The 14707-nt window shown below is 48.9% G+C and overlaps 1 protein-coding gene across 1 annotated transcript in view; it reads right to left on the bottom strand.

Annotated features, from left to right (window-relative positions):
* CAMKK1 (calcium/calmodulin dependent protein kinase kinase 1) overlaps positions 1–14707 on the bottom strand; it is a 96731-nt gene that overhangs the window by 20621 nt on the left and 61403 nt on the right. Inside the window, exons 8-9 of the mRNA XM_053995713.1 lie at positions 14668–14689; positions 12668–12756 (exon numbers count right to left, since the gene is read on the bottom strand). Of these exons, the coding sequence (XP_053851688.1) occupies positions 12668–12756; positions 14668–14689 (111 nt within the window). The remainder of the gene's footprint in view (positions 1–12667; positions 12757–14667; positions 14690–14707) is intronic.

The raw sequence follows: 14707 nt of genomic DNA, 5'->3' as shown, positions 1-14707 counted from the left end.
CAAAAGGTGGAATAATGGAGCTCCAAGCTTGGAGCAAGCACCAGCACCCCAAAGGGGCACTCTTTATTCAGCCAAGCTTCTCAGTGGAGCCCACAAATAGAGAAACAACCTCAGCTTGCTTTGCATCACCCCAAAACCCACCCTGGCCCAAAGCTCCCAGCCATTCCCACCACTCCTGCAGCCAGAGCTGTGGCCAAACCTGGCCCTTCATTCCATGAGGCTCCAGCCCTGTCTCACTCCATGAGGCCAACCGTGGGCACCAGCTGAAGAGCTTGTACATCCAACATGAAAGAAACCCTTGCAGAGAGCTTGGAGGCTGAGATGCACTGAAAACAACAACAAAAGCCACCTCTCTTGTGCAGTATTGCAGTTGAAAGACATTTCCAGGCCACTGAGTGAAGCAGGGAGCTGTATGGAAGTGACTGATTTCTCAGGAACTCAGAGAACTTGAAAAATAAAAAAATCCACCAACTTTCAGAACATGAGATGACCCCAAAGCAGAACTGTAGAAAATCTAAGAGACTTTAGTGAAGGAGGAGGAAGAAATCCTCTAATCTCGCCCTCCCCAGAGGACCAGGACCCCCTGTCCTCCATCCTTCCCTGGCTCCAGCCACTGTTTTCACATTTCCTTCTTGCCAACAGAGCATGTTTGTTTTTATACCTCCATGAGCACTTTTCATATCTCCTAGGAAATACACATTGGGTGGAGGAAAATGCTGGTCTAACCCTTTCCTGCTTTACAAACCTGACCAGCACAAAGGCAGGCTGCCCCATGGAGCATCCCAGTTTGTGCTTTAGGACCAAGAATGAACAAACTTCATTTAACTTTCTGCTCTTTTCAAGTCAACTTTCCAGCAGGCCACGCTTGGGGAGGGGAAGTCACACTTCCAGGTATTTTTTCTGCAAGGCCCTCTCCTCAGTTTAAAGCACTTTTGGGGGATGCTGTCCTTGGCACATTAAACAGCTGCTCTGGAGATCCAGCAGATAAAAACTTGCTGGAGAGCAGCAGTACTTACATCTTCTTCCAGATGTGCACCAACTGCATGGCCAGGCTGTGGTGGGAGGCAGTTAATGCTAACAGCCTGCCTAGACAGCCAGGATAAACACCCAAACCCTGCAACAACAGTAATTAGGAGGAAACATCTGCTCAGCAGCAGAGCTGGTGGCAAGCTGACATTTCATTATGGTAATATAGGGAGAGCAAATAAGGGTGAGGGGGGAGTGAAGTTTTCCTTCAAGGGATGATGAGCTGCCTTTCAGGCAGGTGTCTGCTGTCATGCCTGATGCCACAGGGTTAAGATTCCCAAGGCCTCTAAAAAAATCCCAAAAGAAATATGGACCATGTGAGTACATCCCTGGAGCTTGGTCTGTGAAAATTAAGGCAAGCAAGTACTCCAGGCTTTTTATTATTTCTTCCTTATAGGAAAGTAAAAAACCACAAACAAAATAAAACCACAAAGCATTTTCTCTCATATAACTGTGTATTTTGTAGAATACATTCCCTGCCTCTGCACCATCTAATGAAAGCTGAGGAACACTGTGGGCAGTTTTCCAGCTGCCATGTGTTTTCTCAGTGCCCATCTCTGCTCTGGTCCCCAGAAACACAGAAACAAAGAACAAAGAAATTAGAAACACATCTTTTGCAAAAATCAAAGCCATCAACCAATGGCTCACTTGGCCAATGAATTTTGGCCAATGAATGAGTTTCCAGGTGAGAACATTACAGTTCTGACAGTCTGACCTTAGGTGCTCAGAGGAGAGCCTCAGCACAAGAGCCTGCAGGGCTGAGGAGCTCAGGAGTGAGCCTGGCCTCTGGAATGTCACATCCCAGGTGCTTTTGAACACCTGGCATCCATTTAAAATAATGCTGGGATGGGAAGGGGACAGATGCAGAGGGGAGGTGACTGGGAGCAGTGTCTCACCCACACACTGTCAGTGACAGTCACCCAAGTCTCCTGCCAGCTGGCTGAAAGTTCTGCTATCTGCAAATCCCCTTTTCCATGCAGCCTTGTGCAGAGCAAATAGCCATCCATGAAGGGAGAAGGACAGGGGACTGAGCACCAGCTGGTGTAAATTAACATCACAGCCATAAAAGCTGAAAGAGCAAGTGCTCACATCTGCCAAGAAATGATTTGGTGTGGAGCTGTTAACCTGATGAAGGAAATCTGAAATCCCTGTTCTGCTCTGAAGAAATGTAACTTGAAGCCCCAGCCTGCCAGTTGCTGTGGGCATCCTCCCCTGCACAGCTTTCCAAAATTGGCTTCAGGCTTCAAAATGCACAGGCTTATCCTCTGCTGTGCTGTGCCTTGCCACTGGGACAACTCAGCACAAGGCAGACTAAAATATTCCCCCAAAACCCTTCCCAAGTCTGCCTGCAGGCAAAAGACAAAAGCTGGTTTGTTTGGGAGCTGCAGACTGCAGGACCCCAACACAACTGAGCTTGGAAAAACTTCCCAACCCACCAACTTCTGCTGCCAGGGCAGATCTCTTGCAGATGACATTGCAGGGAGAAAGGCAGGGACAGTTAATTCAGCAGGACTGGCCACAGGCTGCCTGGACATGCCTGCAGTGACACACATCACTGCCACAGGAGCCAGGGACAGAGCTGCCTTGGGGGAAAGGTGCTGGCTAAAGCAGCAGGATCTGCATCTCCAGCACAGCACACAGAGGAAAGGATGGTGTTATCCTTGCAGAACTCCAGAGGGACAGCTAAGCATCTTGGAAATAAATGCCACTAATGACACCTTCCAGATGTTAATGACTGTACAGAAGCGACAAGGGGAGCAGGGGACAGCCACAGTCAGCCTAACACAATCACCAGCATAAATTAACCCTCTCATTTCACCATCCTGAAGCATTTGGGAGGAAGCTCCAGCCTCTGTAGAGTCAAGAGCAGCAGGTAGGAAAGGCACTCTTGTTAGGATTAGTTCACTAGAAGCCAGGACCAGAAACAAAACACTTGTCCTGTCCTTGGAATTAAGGACACATTGTGACACAAATAGGAGCAGGGATGCATCAGGCTCAGCAGAGAAGGAAAAGCAGTTTCAACATGTAAATAAAACCCCTAAATGTGCTTTAAATAAACATAACCAAAATAATGATCTGTATTGCTGGACTTAAATGTGCTCCATGAGGATCTGGGGATTATTCTTCTTTTAGACCAATTCATGGCCTCCCCTTAGGTCCCTTCATGGGCAACTGGGCCATGTTGTGACAGCCTGATCAGAGAGAGAAAGACAGATAAACTTTCCCAGGAATTGTTCTGGGAAGTTTGAGAAGACTGAGACAAAGAATTAAAAACAATCTTGCAGCTGGTGTTTTAAACAGTTGTTTCTCATAAGGTGTTTACCAAAGGGTGGTTCCTAATGAAACCTAATGGGTAACAGGTATGTCTTGGGTTGATATTGGTTATGTTTGTTTAAAGCACATTTAGGGGTTTTGTTTACATGTTGAAACTGCTTTTCCTTCTCTGCTGAGCCTGAGGCATCCCTACTCCTATTTGTGTCACAATGTGTCCTTAATTCCAAGGACAGGACAAGTGTTTTGTTTCTGGTCCTGGCTTCTAGTGAACTAATCCTAACAAGAGTGCCTTTCCTACCTGCTGCTCTTGACTCTACAGAGGATGGAACTTGCTCCCAAATGCTTCAGGATGGTGAAATGAGAGGGTTAATTTATGCTGGTGATTGTGTTAGGCTGACTGTGGCTGTCCCCTGCTCCCCTTGTGGGGGGGTCCTGGTCCATGACAAGGTGTTATTAAGAACCAATCACGTTCTGGGTGAACATGTTGGTTATAAATACTGGAAAATTGTAATAAAGTAAGCTTTTTATGCCTTCTCAAGCTCCCCAGAACAATTCCTGGGAAAGTGTATCTGGCTTTCTCTCTCTGACCAGGCTGTCACAACCACACTGGGACTCCTAAGCTGAATCCACGCTTTTGAGAGAACTTCCAGCTACTCTGTGTCCTGCTCAAAGTGCAAGGCTCTGGGGTTTTTGCTTGCTGCAGTAGAGGAAGAGTCACAAAGCAGGCAGAGATTGCCCTCAGACCCAGCCCAGCCACAGGGATGTGGCTGCTGGATGCTGGAAGCCTTGGGAAGGACCATCCCATTGGTGCTGCCCTTCAGGTCATGCACAAGGCCACACCAACAGCTGAAAACCACTCACTCCCATGCAAATGCAGTTGCCCGCACCCCTCCCCAGGTAAAATCAATGCTGAGCTGCCCAAGCAGAGCACTTTGCTGAAGCTGCTTTGGCAAACTGACAAAATGGCTCCACGTGTTGCTTTTACCTGGAGAGGGTTTTGCTCTTAAAGCAGGGGCCAGCAGCTCACCAGAACGACTTCCCTGGGCTCCAAGCAACCCTGCACTTTCTGTGCTGCCAGACCTGTGCAGGGCATGGATTGGGATTTCTTCATAATGAAAATGAAACCGCCTAAGATATCACAGAGCCCTCAGGACAAAGTCTGATTATGCAGCACTCTGTTAAATTTGGTTTTATTAGATCCATTCTTCAATTCAGGGGAAAGGTAACACTATTTCAGGGCTATTTGCATCTGGATAACAATCCCATGGATTCCTAGAGCATCATCCAGGAAAAGATCTCAAATGTGTTAGAAATTCTTATTTGTTAATCCTCACAGCCACCCCATGAACACAGCAGGCAAGGGCAGGTGAGTGCCTGTGTACAACATTTTATCACAACTTGTGTTAGAAAGCCTGACCAGGAATAGCCAAAGTTGGATTTAGTCAAGACCTGAGCTCCAGGGTGCTCAGAAACAATGAAATAATGCTAAAAGTCTGGTCTGTCTCCTGAACTTGGGCATGGAGCACCACTGCCTAAAACCAGCATGCTGAAGGCTGATGCTGTGGGGATACAACCTCAGAGGAGGATTCAGAGCTCTCAGGGTGTGAGCAATCCTTGGGAAAGGAGCATCCTTCCCCTGTCCCTCTTGATTTCAGACAGAGCTCTAGGAGGCAGGCTGCACCTAGTGCAGCTGGCAAAACCCTGTACTTGGGTGCTCAAAGAAAAAACTGCCTAAAATTAAAGGTCTTCCTGAAAAGCTGACTTTTTAGGGTTTTTGTTTGTTTTGTGGGTTTTTTTTTTGTTTTGGGTTTTTTGGTTTTGTTTTTTTGTTGTTGTTGTTTGTTTTTTTGTTTTGTTTTGTTTTTTTGGGTTTTTTTTTCCTTTTGTTTTGTTGTTTTTTTTTTTTGTTGTTTCTTCACTACCATGTGTTTGAACCGAGTTGGCAATAGCAGCCAGCTGTGGTCCAGTAGATGGGGCTGGAGAAAAGGGAGAATTTGGGGGAAGCTCTCTGCTGCTGGGCCAGCTGGTTCCTATCTGTACACTCCCATCTGGGTCTCCACAGTTCTGCCATTGCCTCCCTACTCCTTAGCAAAGCCCTGCTGAGCACATCATTCCTTTCTGCTCAGTTCCTCAGCTGCCCCAGGTGGCACAAAACAGCCATTTCACAAACACTCCTCATTCCAGATCCCACAGGCTATCCCAGGACATTCCCTTTCACTCCCAAATGCCTGGGAACTGTCTGCCAACAAATCCACTGACAGGGAGTGAAGACCCAGAGGGAGCACAGATAGAAGTGGCAGAAAGATATCTTGTTCCTTAGTCCTTTTAGAAGAGGTGCTTTTCACTGCATTCCCCTCTGGAAATCTTGGAGATCCAGCAAGTTAACACAAACTTGCTAAAAGCTCATTTAGAAATTATACATATGAAACTTTGCAATGCACTGACACATCCTGCTATTTACTGAGGCCAGTGCTGAAAATTCTGCTTGATTAAAACCAGAATGCCATTCCCATTCAAGGACAAAAGCAATCCATATGGTGCTACTGCAGAGCCTGCTTAGTATTACTCTCACATTGCCCCTGTAGCAAAGGAATGATTGAACACCCTCCCAAGGAAACTGCTGCACCACCATGCAGAGCTCAAAACAGATGGCTGCTGGTCCACAGGGCTCTGCTGAGGAAGGGCTGGAGGACAGGGGTGACAAGGGGAACTCCCCCAGCCCATGCCCAGCTCCCTGCAGGGGCAGGGGAGGATCCCAGCTGTGCTGTTGTCAGCTCTCTCCGTGGTTTTGCTGCTCTCTTGCTGCACCATGGCATTCTCTGCCACTTGGAGAAGTTGCTGAAGGCCAAGTTTTGCACCCTCAGCACTACCCAGCCCTTTGGAGCAGCTCAGCTTCCCCCTGTGCTCCGTTTCTGAGCACCCTGCTGCTGGCAGAAGCTGTGGTGTGGATGCTGCCAGCAGGAAGCAACAGGGAAGAGGGACAGGTACCCTTGTCAGAGGCTGTCTTTGTGCACCTTCCTCCAGCCCAGCTGAGCACAGCCCTGTCACCTGTCACCAGTCCCAGGGGACTGCAGAGCTCCCTGCCAGGGCTGCACCCACGCCCCGGTGCCCCAGGGGAGCAGGGCACAGCAGGGACAAAACAACCTGCACAGGCTGTGCCAGGGCTGCTTCCAACCCCGAGCAGCCACAGAACTGCATCAAACAACAAAAATCAAAGTGCCTGATCTTCAGAGGCTCCAGCACATCTCTCTGATCTCTCCCATCAGCTAATTACTCTCACTCTTGTACAGAGTCCTTATCGATCAGCATCAGCAACACTTGCTGCTCATGAAAGGGTTTTTTGTTTGGTTGTTATCAGCTAAGGAGAGCTTGTCTGCATGTGATAAAACACAAGCCAGCCTCTCTTCTCCTGATGGTGTCATTTATAACACCCAGAACCTTGCAGCTGTAGCTCTCATCTCAACTTGCTCTGTTTGAGGAGCTCCAAACTTGTACAGGCAAGAGGCAGGAGCAAAGAAGAGGCAGGTCCCCACTTCCCACACAGGAGCAAGCAGCTTGCTGGCAAGCACAGTAGAGCATGTAGCAGCTCCACCACAGACTTGTATCCCAGCTCTGCTGGCCCACACCAGCCTGAGGAACTCACCTCTGCCAAGAGCCAAACCAGATCAAACCATCTACACCACTGATGCCTTAGTGCACCCACCCTGCACTAGATATTCTTCAGAAGACACAAGCCTGTGATGGCTTATTTGCTTAAATTTCCTTTAAGATAATGGAAACTATATATTGATAACCAAGTAGAGTAAGTATTCTCTCAGAAAAGCCAGCTTTGAAAAGCCAGAGCCTTTGTTGAGGCTGCAGGCCCAGCATGCAGGGCCCTGGGTCACTGCAGAGAGCTGCTGCTGGAAAGGGAATTAATTTCCCAATGGCTTTAGCTGCATGTCATTACCTTCAACCCCACAGCTCAGAGGAGACAAGCTTTCCTCTGCAGAGGGGAGATCAAAACTGCCCCCCCTTAGACACAGTCACAGGAGAACTGCAGGCATTTACAGAGAATGCAGGAAATCAGGTTTTTTCTTCTTCAGCCAGGCTGACAGACTCTGTTTTAGCTTCTCGTGCCTGGAATACTGAGCTGGCAGCTCCAGAGCAGCAGGGACAGTCACTGTGCTTCATCTGCACTGTGCAAGGCAGCAGGGTTTTCCCCTGGGCCACACTGGGTGTGCTCTGCACTGTCTGCTCCTGGCCAGTGCCACAGCCAGGCTCCTGCTTAGACAGCCCTTTTGTCTGCTCCTCCTTATTCCTTACTCAGGCTCTTACTCAATGAAGATTCTCACATTCCAGTCCTAAAATCAAACTGGGATACCTACCTGGCACATGCCTTTGGATGAAGCATGATGGCTATTTCCTATCCAGCACACATATTTCAGCTGAGTATCTCCATGAAAGCAAAGTTTGCCTTACTAGAAGGGAGACTGAAGTTTAAATAACCCAGCCAAGCACTACTAGATGGGAGTTACAAATGGAAAGGGTGGCAATTGCACATGTCCCTAATTGACAGAGATGCTTAAGCACATGCTTTAGTTAATGACACAAATAATCCAGCAAACTTTCCCATCCAAAGTGGTGTTGTCAGCTCTCTCCACTGCTTTGCTGCTCTCTTGCTGCACCCATGAAGCCTCTGCCACTTGAATAAGTTGCTGAAGCCCAAAGTTTTGCACCCTCAGCACTACCCAGCCCTTTGGAACAGCTCAGCTTCCCCCTGTGCTCCATTTCAGCTGAGCCCTGTGCTCCTGGCAGAAGCTGTGGTGTGGATGCTGCCACTTGAGCACATTGGAATTAGCACTCTGGTGGTACTTACACAGAGGCCAGACTTCCTCCCCAGCTCCTGAGGGGGTGTGCAGGGCCAGCAGCAGTGGGGAAGTCTTGAAAGTGGGAGCAAAACCACTTTCCTCTGGAGGGCCCATGTCACCAGGAATCCAGTTACAGCTTGCTTGAACAACTCCTGACACAGCCCACAGCCCTGAGCCCAGGGCTGGGACAGGGCCACTAAACCAGAACACATGAATCAGTGGTATCACCATGCCTAAACTCCAAATGTATTCCCAGCCCTGCAGGGGCCAGAGGAAGGGAGACTTAGCATGGGCAGATCTCCCTGACTCTCACACCTTGAACTGCTTAGTGGACAAGGCTGGGACTGTGCTTGTGTCAAAGTGCACTCCTGGTATTGACACACTAAGCCCAGCCTAAAGGAGGTGACAGCTCTGTGCCCTTGTCTGGATCAGGGAGCTCCTGGCTCTCTCCAGGGCTCTGTCCCTGCTTCCCACCATGCCTAAGCCAGGCTTCCCACCCAGCTCTCATCACCTGGACCACTGCCTCCCTCCAAACCTCCCCCCACAGCCAGCCCTCCTGCAGGAGGGCTCCAGCCCAGGCAAGCTCCATGAAAAACCAGTGAGTGCAGTCCCCACAGACACACAGTGGCCACAGCCACCACCAGTGGTTCAAAAGGTCAGCCCACATCTCCCACCACCCTGGCTCCCCATCCTGCTCACCATTAACATCTCTCAGGCTCCAACAGGAATCCAGTTTGCAACTTCTAACCTGATAAAATCCAACCAACAATGATGCATTTGCTGCTGTGATGACTGAGCTTCAAGCAGCTGCATGGTTATTGAGCCTCCCAAATTGCACAACACTTATGGATGCTTACATTAAAATTACCTTGCAATCTCTGGATTGCCTGGCAACACTTTTCCTTCAACATGCACAAATGGTGCACTTTTCCTCTTAATTATATAATAATTGCCATGCATTTACCCAGCAGTTCAGAGAGAACACAATTTTAAACTTTTATTTGCTAATTAAATAAGTGGTTACTCAATAGTCCAAAACAAAGCATCCTATTGTTCCTGTTGCTGGGAGTGCTTGGGCATCCTATAATTTATGGTTGAATTTCACTCTCTCTGCTTAAGACTACCCACACTTTGCTGATTTTTTGGTTTTTTGGTGTTTTTTTTTTTTTTCTGTGTACTAAATTCAAAGTTTCCTCTGAGCAGGAACTGTTCCTGCAGCAGCATCCAGCACAGCAGAGCTGGCATCTCCCAGCTGAGGCACACAGGCTCTGCTGCAATCTGAATGCTAATGGGAACACAAAAAGCTGCATCTTCATCCTTCAAGCTCTACTCAAAGACAGTCTTGAGATTCCTATTCATATATTAACTTCTACCAACTTTCTGGGGTGACCTGACTAATTTTGGCAGCACCTGGAAGCTTCTGGACTGTCAGATTTGCAAGCACTGATTTTATTCCCTGCTGGTTTTAGACAAAAACTGAGGTGGTGCTACATTTAAATGTGAAGAGGGACTGAGACCCTCAAACCATGTTCCTCTGCCTCAGCAAGGCCCATCATGCTCAGAGACTTGGTCTCTCTCAGTGGTTGAGAGTGAGTAATTCCTTTTGGTTTAAACTGGCTACCTGATTCTTTTGTTTGCTATCCATTAGGTATTGTGTTTTTAGAGACAGAAAAGATTCATTTCCTGTCCAGCACTTCCCTGACACTTAGGGTTTTATAAGCCTCTGCCATAGCATCCCTTCCCAAGACAATTTTCCAGTCTTAAGAGCTTTGGTCATACCTGTGTACATAAGATATTCCAGGACCATCCTGATCATCCTTCTTGGGCCTCAGTTCTAGGGAGCTCTTGTTTCTAAGACAGGCTGAGCCAAGTTGCACATAATATCCAGGATACTCCTTGTCTGTACCTAAGAGCTCTCAGAGATCCAAATAACTGCACAGTAACATTTTCTACTTTCTTCTTTCTTTCATTCCAAATAATTCCCCAAATCTCATTAGCCTTGTTGAATCCCACTAAGTAATGGGCTGGCATTTTCAAGAGAACTATCCAGAACAAAGCCTGAGTGAGAAGAGATAATTTAGAGCCCATCACATTGTATGTATTTTCAGTGTTGTTTCTCTCCCTCATGCATTACCCTGCAGTCAGCAACGTGAATTTTTATCTGTCATTTTATCATGCCATCACTTGCTATCATGGCATTTTCCTGCCAGTCTTCCCAGTCAGTTCTAACAACTATCCTAAATAACTCAGTCCAATCATCTATCTCTTTTATTATTTTCTACCCTTTTTCTGGTCATTTAGGAATACACTGAACAACCCAAATTATAGGCTCCTGTTTAACTGTACTGGTGACTTTTCTCAGTTGTGAAAGCTGTATTCCAACTTTCTTGATTGTCTAGTTATTAATCCACAAGAGCACATCCAGCCTAAGAGATTTAGGAGCTGCTCTGTGAGCTACTGTTAATGGATCTAATCAAAAGCTGTTTGGCAATTGATACACAAGGTAATAACAGGATCACCTTATCTACATATTTCCTCTGGGAAACAATCAGACCTGCAAGGTGGGAATGTCCTCTGCAAAAGCTGTACTGCCTCTTCCTCTCCAAAGTCACCAGTGTGAATTCACCAGGGCAATTCTTCAGTGTGTCAGTGTGCAGAGGAAGCAGCCAGAGCTGAGAGCACTGAACTCACAGAGGCTGTTTGCAAGGAGGACACCAGCATCCAACAGGCCCAGAGCCAAGCTCAGCTCACCAGCAGCTGAGGTACAGAAGCACTAACTGCTTTCAGGATGCCAGCACACAGACCATTCCACCTTGTGTCTTTAATTCAGGGACCCCTCTTTGCTCAGCCCTGCCAGGTTTGTGCCAGCAGGGACACATCAATGACAATGGGGCCAGAAGAATCCCTGCTGTCATTCACAGACCTCTCGTGGCCTCCCAGTATTCTGCAGAACAGGCACTCAGCAGGGAAGCTGGCCTCAGACACATGGGGACAAGATGTCACCTAGAAAAGTGACAATAATCAAGCAGGCTACAAAGAGGAACCCTGCCCTGGAGTCTGGGCAGAGCTGGGAACACACCTGATCCACCACCTCCCTGGGAGGGCACAGCAGTGCTGGGCTCTGCTCACCCCACAGCCCTGAGTGACAGGGAGACACTCAGATGGGCTCTGCACAGGGGGACAGGGACAGACACACAGGGAGTCACTCAGATGGGCTCTGCACAGGGGGACAAGGACAGACACACAGGGAGTCACTCAGATGGGCTCTGCACAGGGGGACAAGGACAGACACACAGGGAGTCACTCAGATGGGCTCTGCACAGGGGGTGCACAAGGACAGACACACAGGGAGTCACTCAGATGGGCTCTGCACAGGGGGTGCACAAGGACAGACACACAGGGAGTCACTCAGATGGGCTCTGCACAGGGGGTGCACAAGGACAGACACACAGGGAGTCACTCAGATGGGCTCTGCACAGGGGGACAAGGACAGACACACAGGGAGTCACTCAGATGGGCTCTGCACAGGGGGACAAGGACAGACACACAGGGAGTCACTCAGATGGGCTCTGCACAGAGGGTGCACAAGGACAGACACACAGGGAGTCACTCAGATGGGCTCTGCACAGAGGGTGCACAAGGACAGACATCCTCCCTGTGCTGCTCACCAGCTCTGCCATGGCCAGTGCTTGCCCTGCTAAGCCAGAGACAGGGATTTGTTCCAGCTGAAGCTGACTGGCTGAATCCATGACACTGCAAACACCCATTTTCTGGCTCTGCTGTTGCCTTCAAAGACAGTCTCCAAAAAGAAATAAATGGAAGAAAAAAAGAGAGGCAATGTCCTTTCTAAGGGTTCTGTGACACTTCCTGGGTAAAGCCAAGCTGAGTGGGGCCAGCTCCACAGCAGCCCCATCACAGGCAATCCAAGGGGATCTCTCTGGCTCATCCAACAGCCCCCCAGGGCCAAGATGCCCCTCCCCAGCTGAGCAGGGGTGTTGGACAATACCCTTTTCTGACCCAGAGATGCGGCAACTGAGAGGCATTTAAAAAACTTTTTATTCTATTTTTAGTCTCATGTGAAGGGTGAGACAATACAGATGTTATAATTCATGCCATCACAATTAGAAACCAACTATTTCCTAATTACAATACACTGTTAAGTATTTCTTGGCCTATCAGCTTTAGCCACACCATGCTGTAAATGCTTTAAAGCCAATCAACTAAAATTACCTCTTGTGCATTACTACAATGCATCTTTCATAGTTCAATTTCTCTAAAGTATCCAGTCTTTTTTGCAAGGCCATCCTTTGAAACTTGTTTTTATTTCCATCTCTCTCTCAACCATGTCTGTCCTATTCCATGGCACTCCTAAGTCAGCATTTCTTATCTCATAGTTTGCATACAGATGCACACTGTGTGAGCCTCCTGTCAGGCTTTGAGAATTTTCTGTCCATGTATTTCCCCCACAGGGGGCTGAGCAGACCCTCTGCAGGGCACTGCCAGTGCTGGCTACTCACAGTACTCGATGCCCAGGACGATGTCTCGGAAGTAGAGCCGAGCCTGCTCCTCGCTGAAGGGCTGCTCACTGGGCACCTCCATGACAGGCCTGTTGGGGACAGGGACAGCCACTCAGTGCTCTGCACAAGGGCAGGAACACCCCTTGCTGGAGGAGTTTGCTCTCCATCACCACGTCCCAGCACTGAGGGCCAGGCTCCCCAAAGGCTCTGGGTGCTGTGACACAGGGTGGAGGTGTGCCCATTCCTCCTGGAGGTGGTGATGCTTTGGTTACTGAGCTTGGCTAGTGATGGGTTGCTTTGCATAGTCCCCGAGCCAGCATGAGCCACAGAGCTCTCATCAGCGTCAGGATTAACTGCTGATGTCTGCACAAAATAAGACAAACACAGCTCACTGACAGTCCCAATGGGAGAAGAACCAAGCTGGACCTGGCCTTTGGCTTCCTGCTGAAGCTGCCCATGGCTGTGAGCACCAGCACTGCCATGAGATCCCAGTCAGCAGTGAGGACAGTGCCTGTTGCTGTGCACTGATGTCCTGCCTGCTGGGGCTCAGTCCTGACACAATGTCACTGTGCAGCTGGTCTCCACCGAGGCAGAATCTAGACATGAACCACTGGCTCAAATGTTAAATGGGAATATTTTCTGTGCTTTGTGCTAAACTGCTTTAAAAGCCAATTTAGCTGCTCAGGGTTCAGCCACCACCAGAGCTCAGCCATTCAGCTCTGAACAGCCAAGGTTACCTGGTCAGCTTCTCCTCTCCTTTCCTTTGAATGCTGCCACTGCTGAGGGATACACAGTCTCCTCTACAAGCCCCTCTTCTGCCTGTGCCTGCTGAAAGCTGAGGGCAAAGAGGCTGTAAGAGCTAGTCAGCATCTGCTGCTCCCCCCTGGATGAATGACTGGAGCTGAGGACCTCACTGCTCTGGGGGCTAACCCTGCCTGTGCTCAGCAGCTTGGCTTTGCATGTGGACATACATCCACTGACTGGAGCTGGATTTGACTGAGTGCTCCTGGGACACCATCCTGGCAAGCCAAACCCTGCCAGAGAACAGCCCATTGCCAAAATCAGGCTCTGAGGCTGTTCCCCTCAGCACCCAGCAGCAAATCCTTCCTGCAGCATTTCCCTCTTCTCCCTGGCTGCCCATTTGATTGATGACCCTCATCTCCCATTTGTGTTTTCCTGCCACTGCCTTCTCTCCCTCTTTTATGAACATTTTTCTGTTGAAACCAGGGAGAAGTAATGTGAGAGCAGGGCTGGCAGAGCCACTAATGGAGTCTAATTGCCTCCTGCCAGAGGCAGCCAGGCTGCACTTGGATGAGCCACAGGTTCCCCAGCCTCAGCTGTTTACAGGAGCTCCCTCTCCTACAGGTCAGGCATCAGCCTCATCTCCAGGGAGACTGGGGAGCCTCTTGCCAGCAACTCACTGGAGCTGGCAGCTTGTTCATGGGGCCAGAGAGAAAAATAACCCCTCTGGGAATCTCCTCCATCCTGGGCACAGAAGTGATGACCTCACTGGGACTGCAGAGCTGCAGAATCAGTGCAGGCGTAGCAAAGAGCAGTGAGGAACCTCTTACCACCTTATCCTTTCTTCTACTATGCAAAAGAAATGTGCCAACAGAACAGCCTCCCATGAGAGGCTAGTGCTGAGGGCAAAGTAAGGCAGCAGGTAGCAAGTAAACCTTGATGCAACCCCTTGGATCAGAGGAAGCCACAATGTGGCTGGAACCCAGCAGAAAATTCCTATTCAAACCTTTTCTTCCAGCCACCTAATGATGAATTGTCATAGAATTTGTTTTCCACATCACAGTCTGGCACCAGGACAGGTCCTCCCAACCCATTTCTATTCACCACATCATTCCAGGCTGTAGCAGTGCAAAGCTGGGTTTTGCCTCCCCTGCAGACAGGGTTTGCCCCACTGGACATATCAAACCTCCATTTCACATAGGAACCTGAGGATGAAGACCAAAATTTTCAACAGAAGGGGTCCCAGGAGGGCTACTTACCCTTTCCTCATGAGGTCAAACACTGCAAGAAAAGGAAATA

Source organism: Vidua macroura, chromosome 20 (assembly GCF_024509145.1).
Source record: "Vidua macroura isolate BioBank_ID:100142 chromosome 20, ASM2450914v1, whole genome shotgun sequence".
NCBI classification, from domain to species: Eukaryota; Metazoa; Chordata; class Aves; order Passeriformes; family Viduidae; genus Vidua; species Vidua macroura.
Note: the sequence above shows the minus strand (reverse complement) of the source record. Positions and strands in the feature narration are given on the sequence as shown.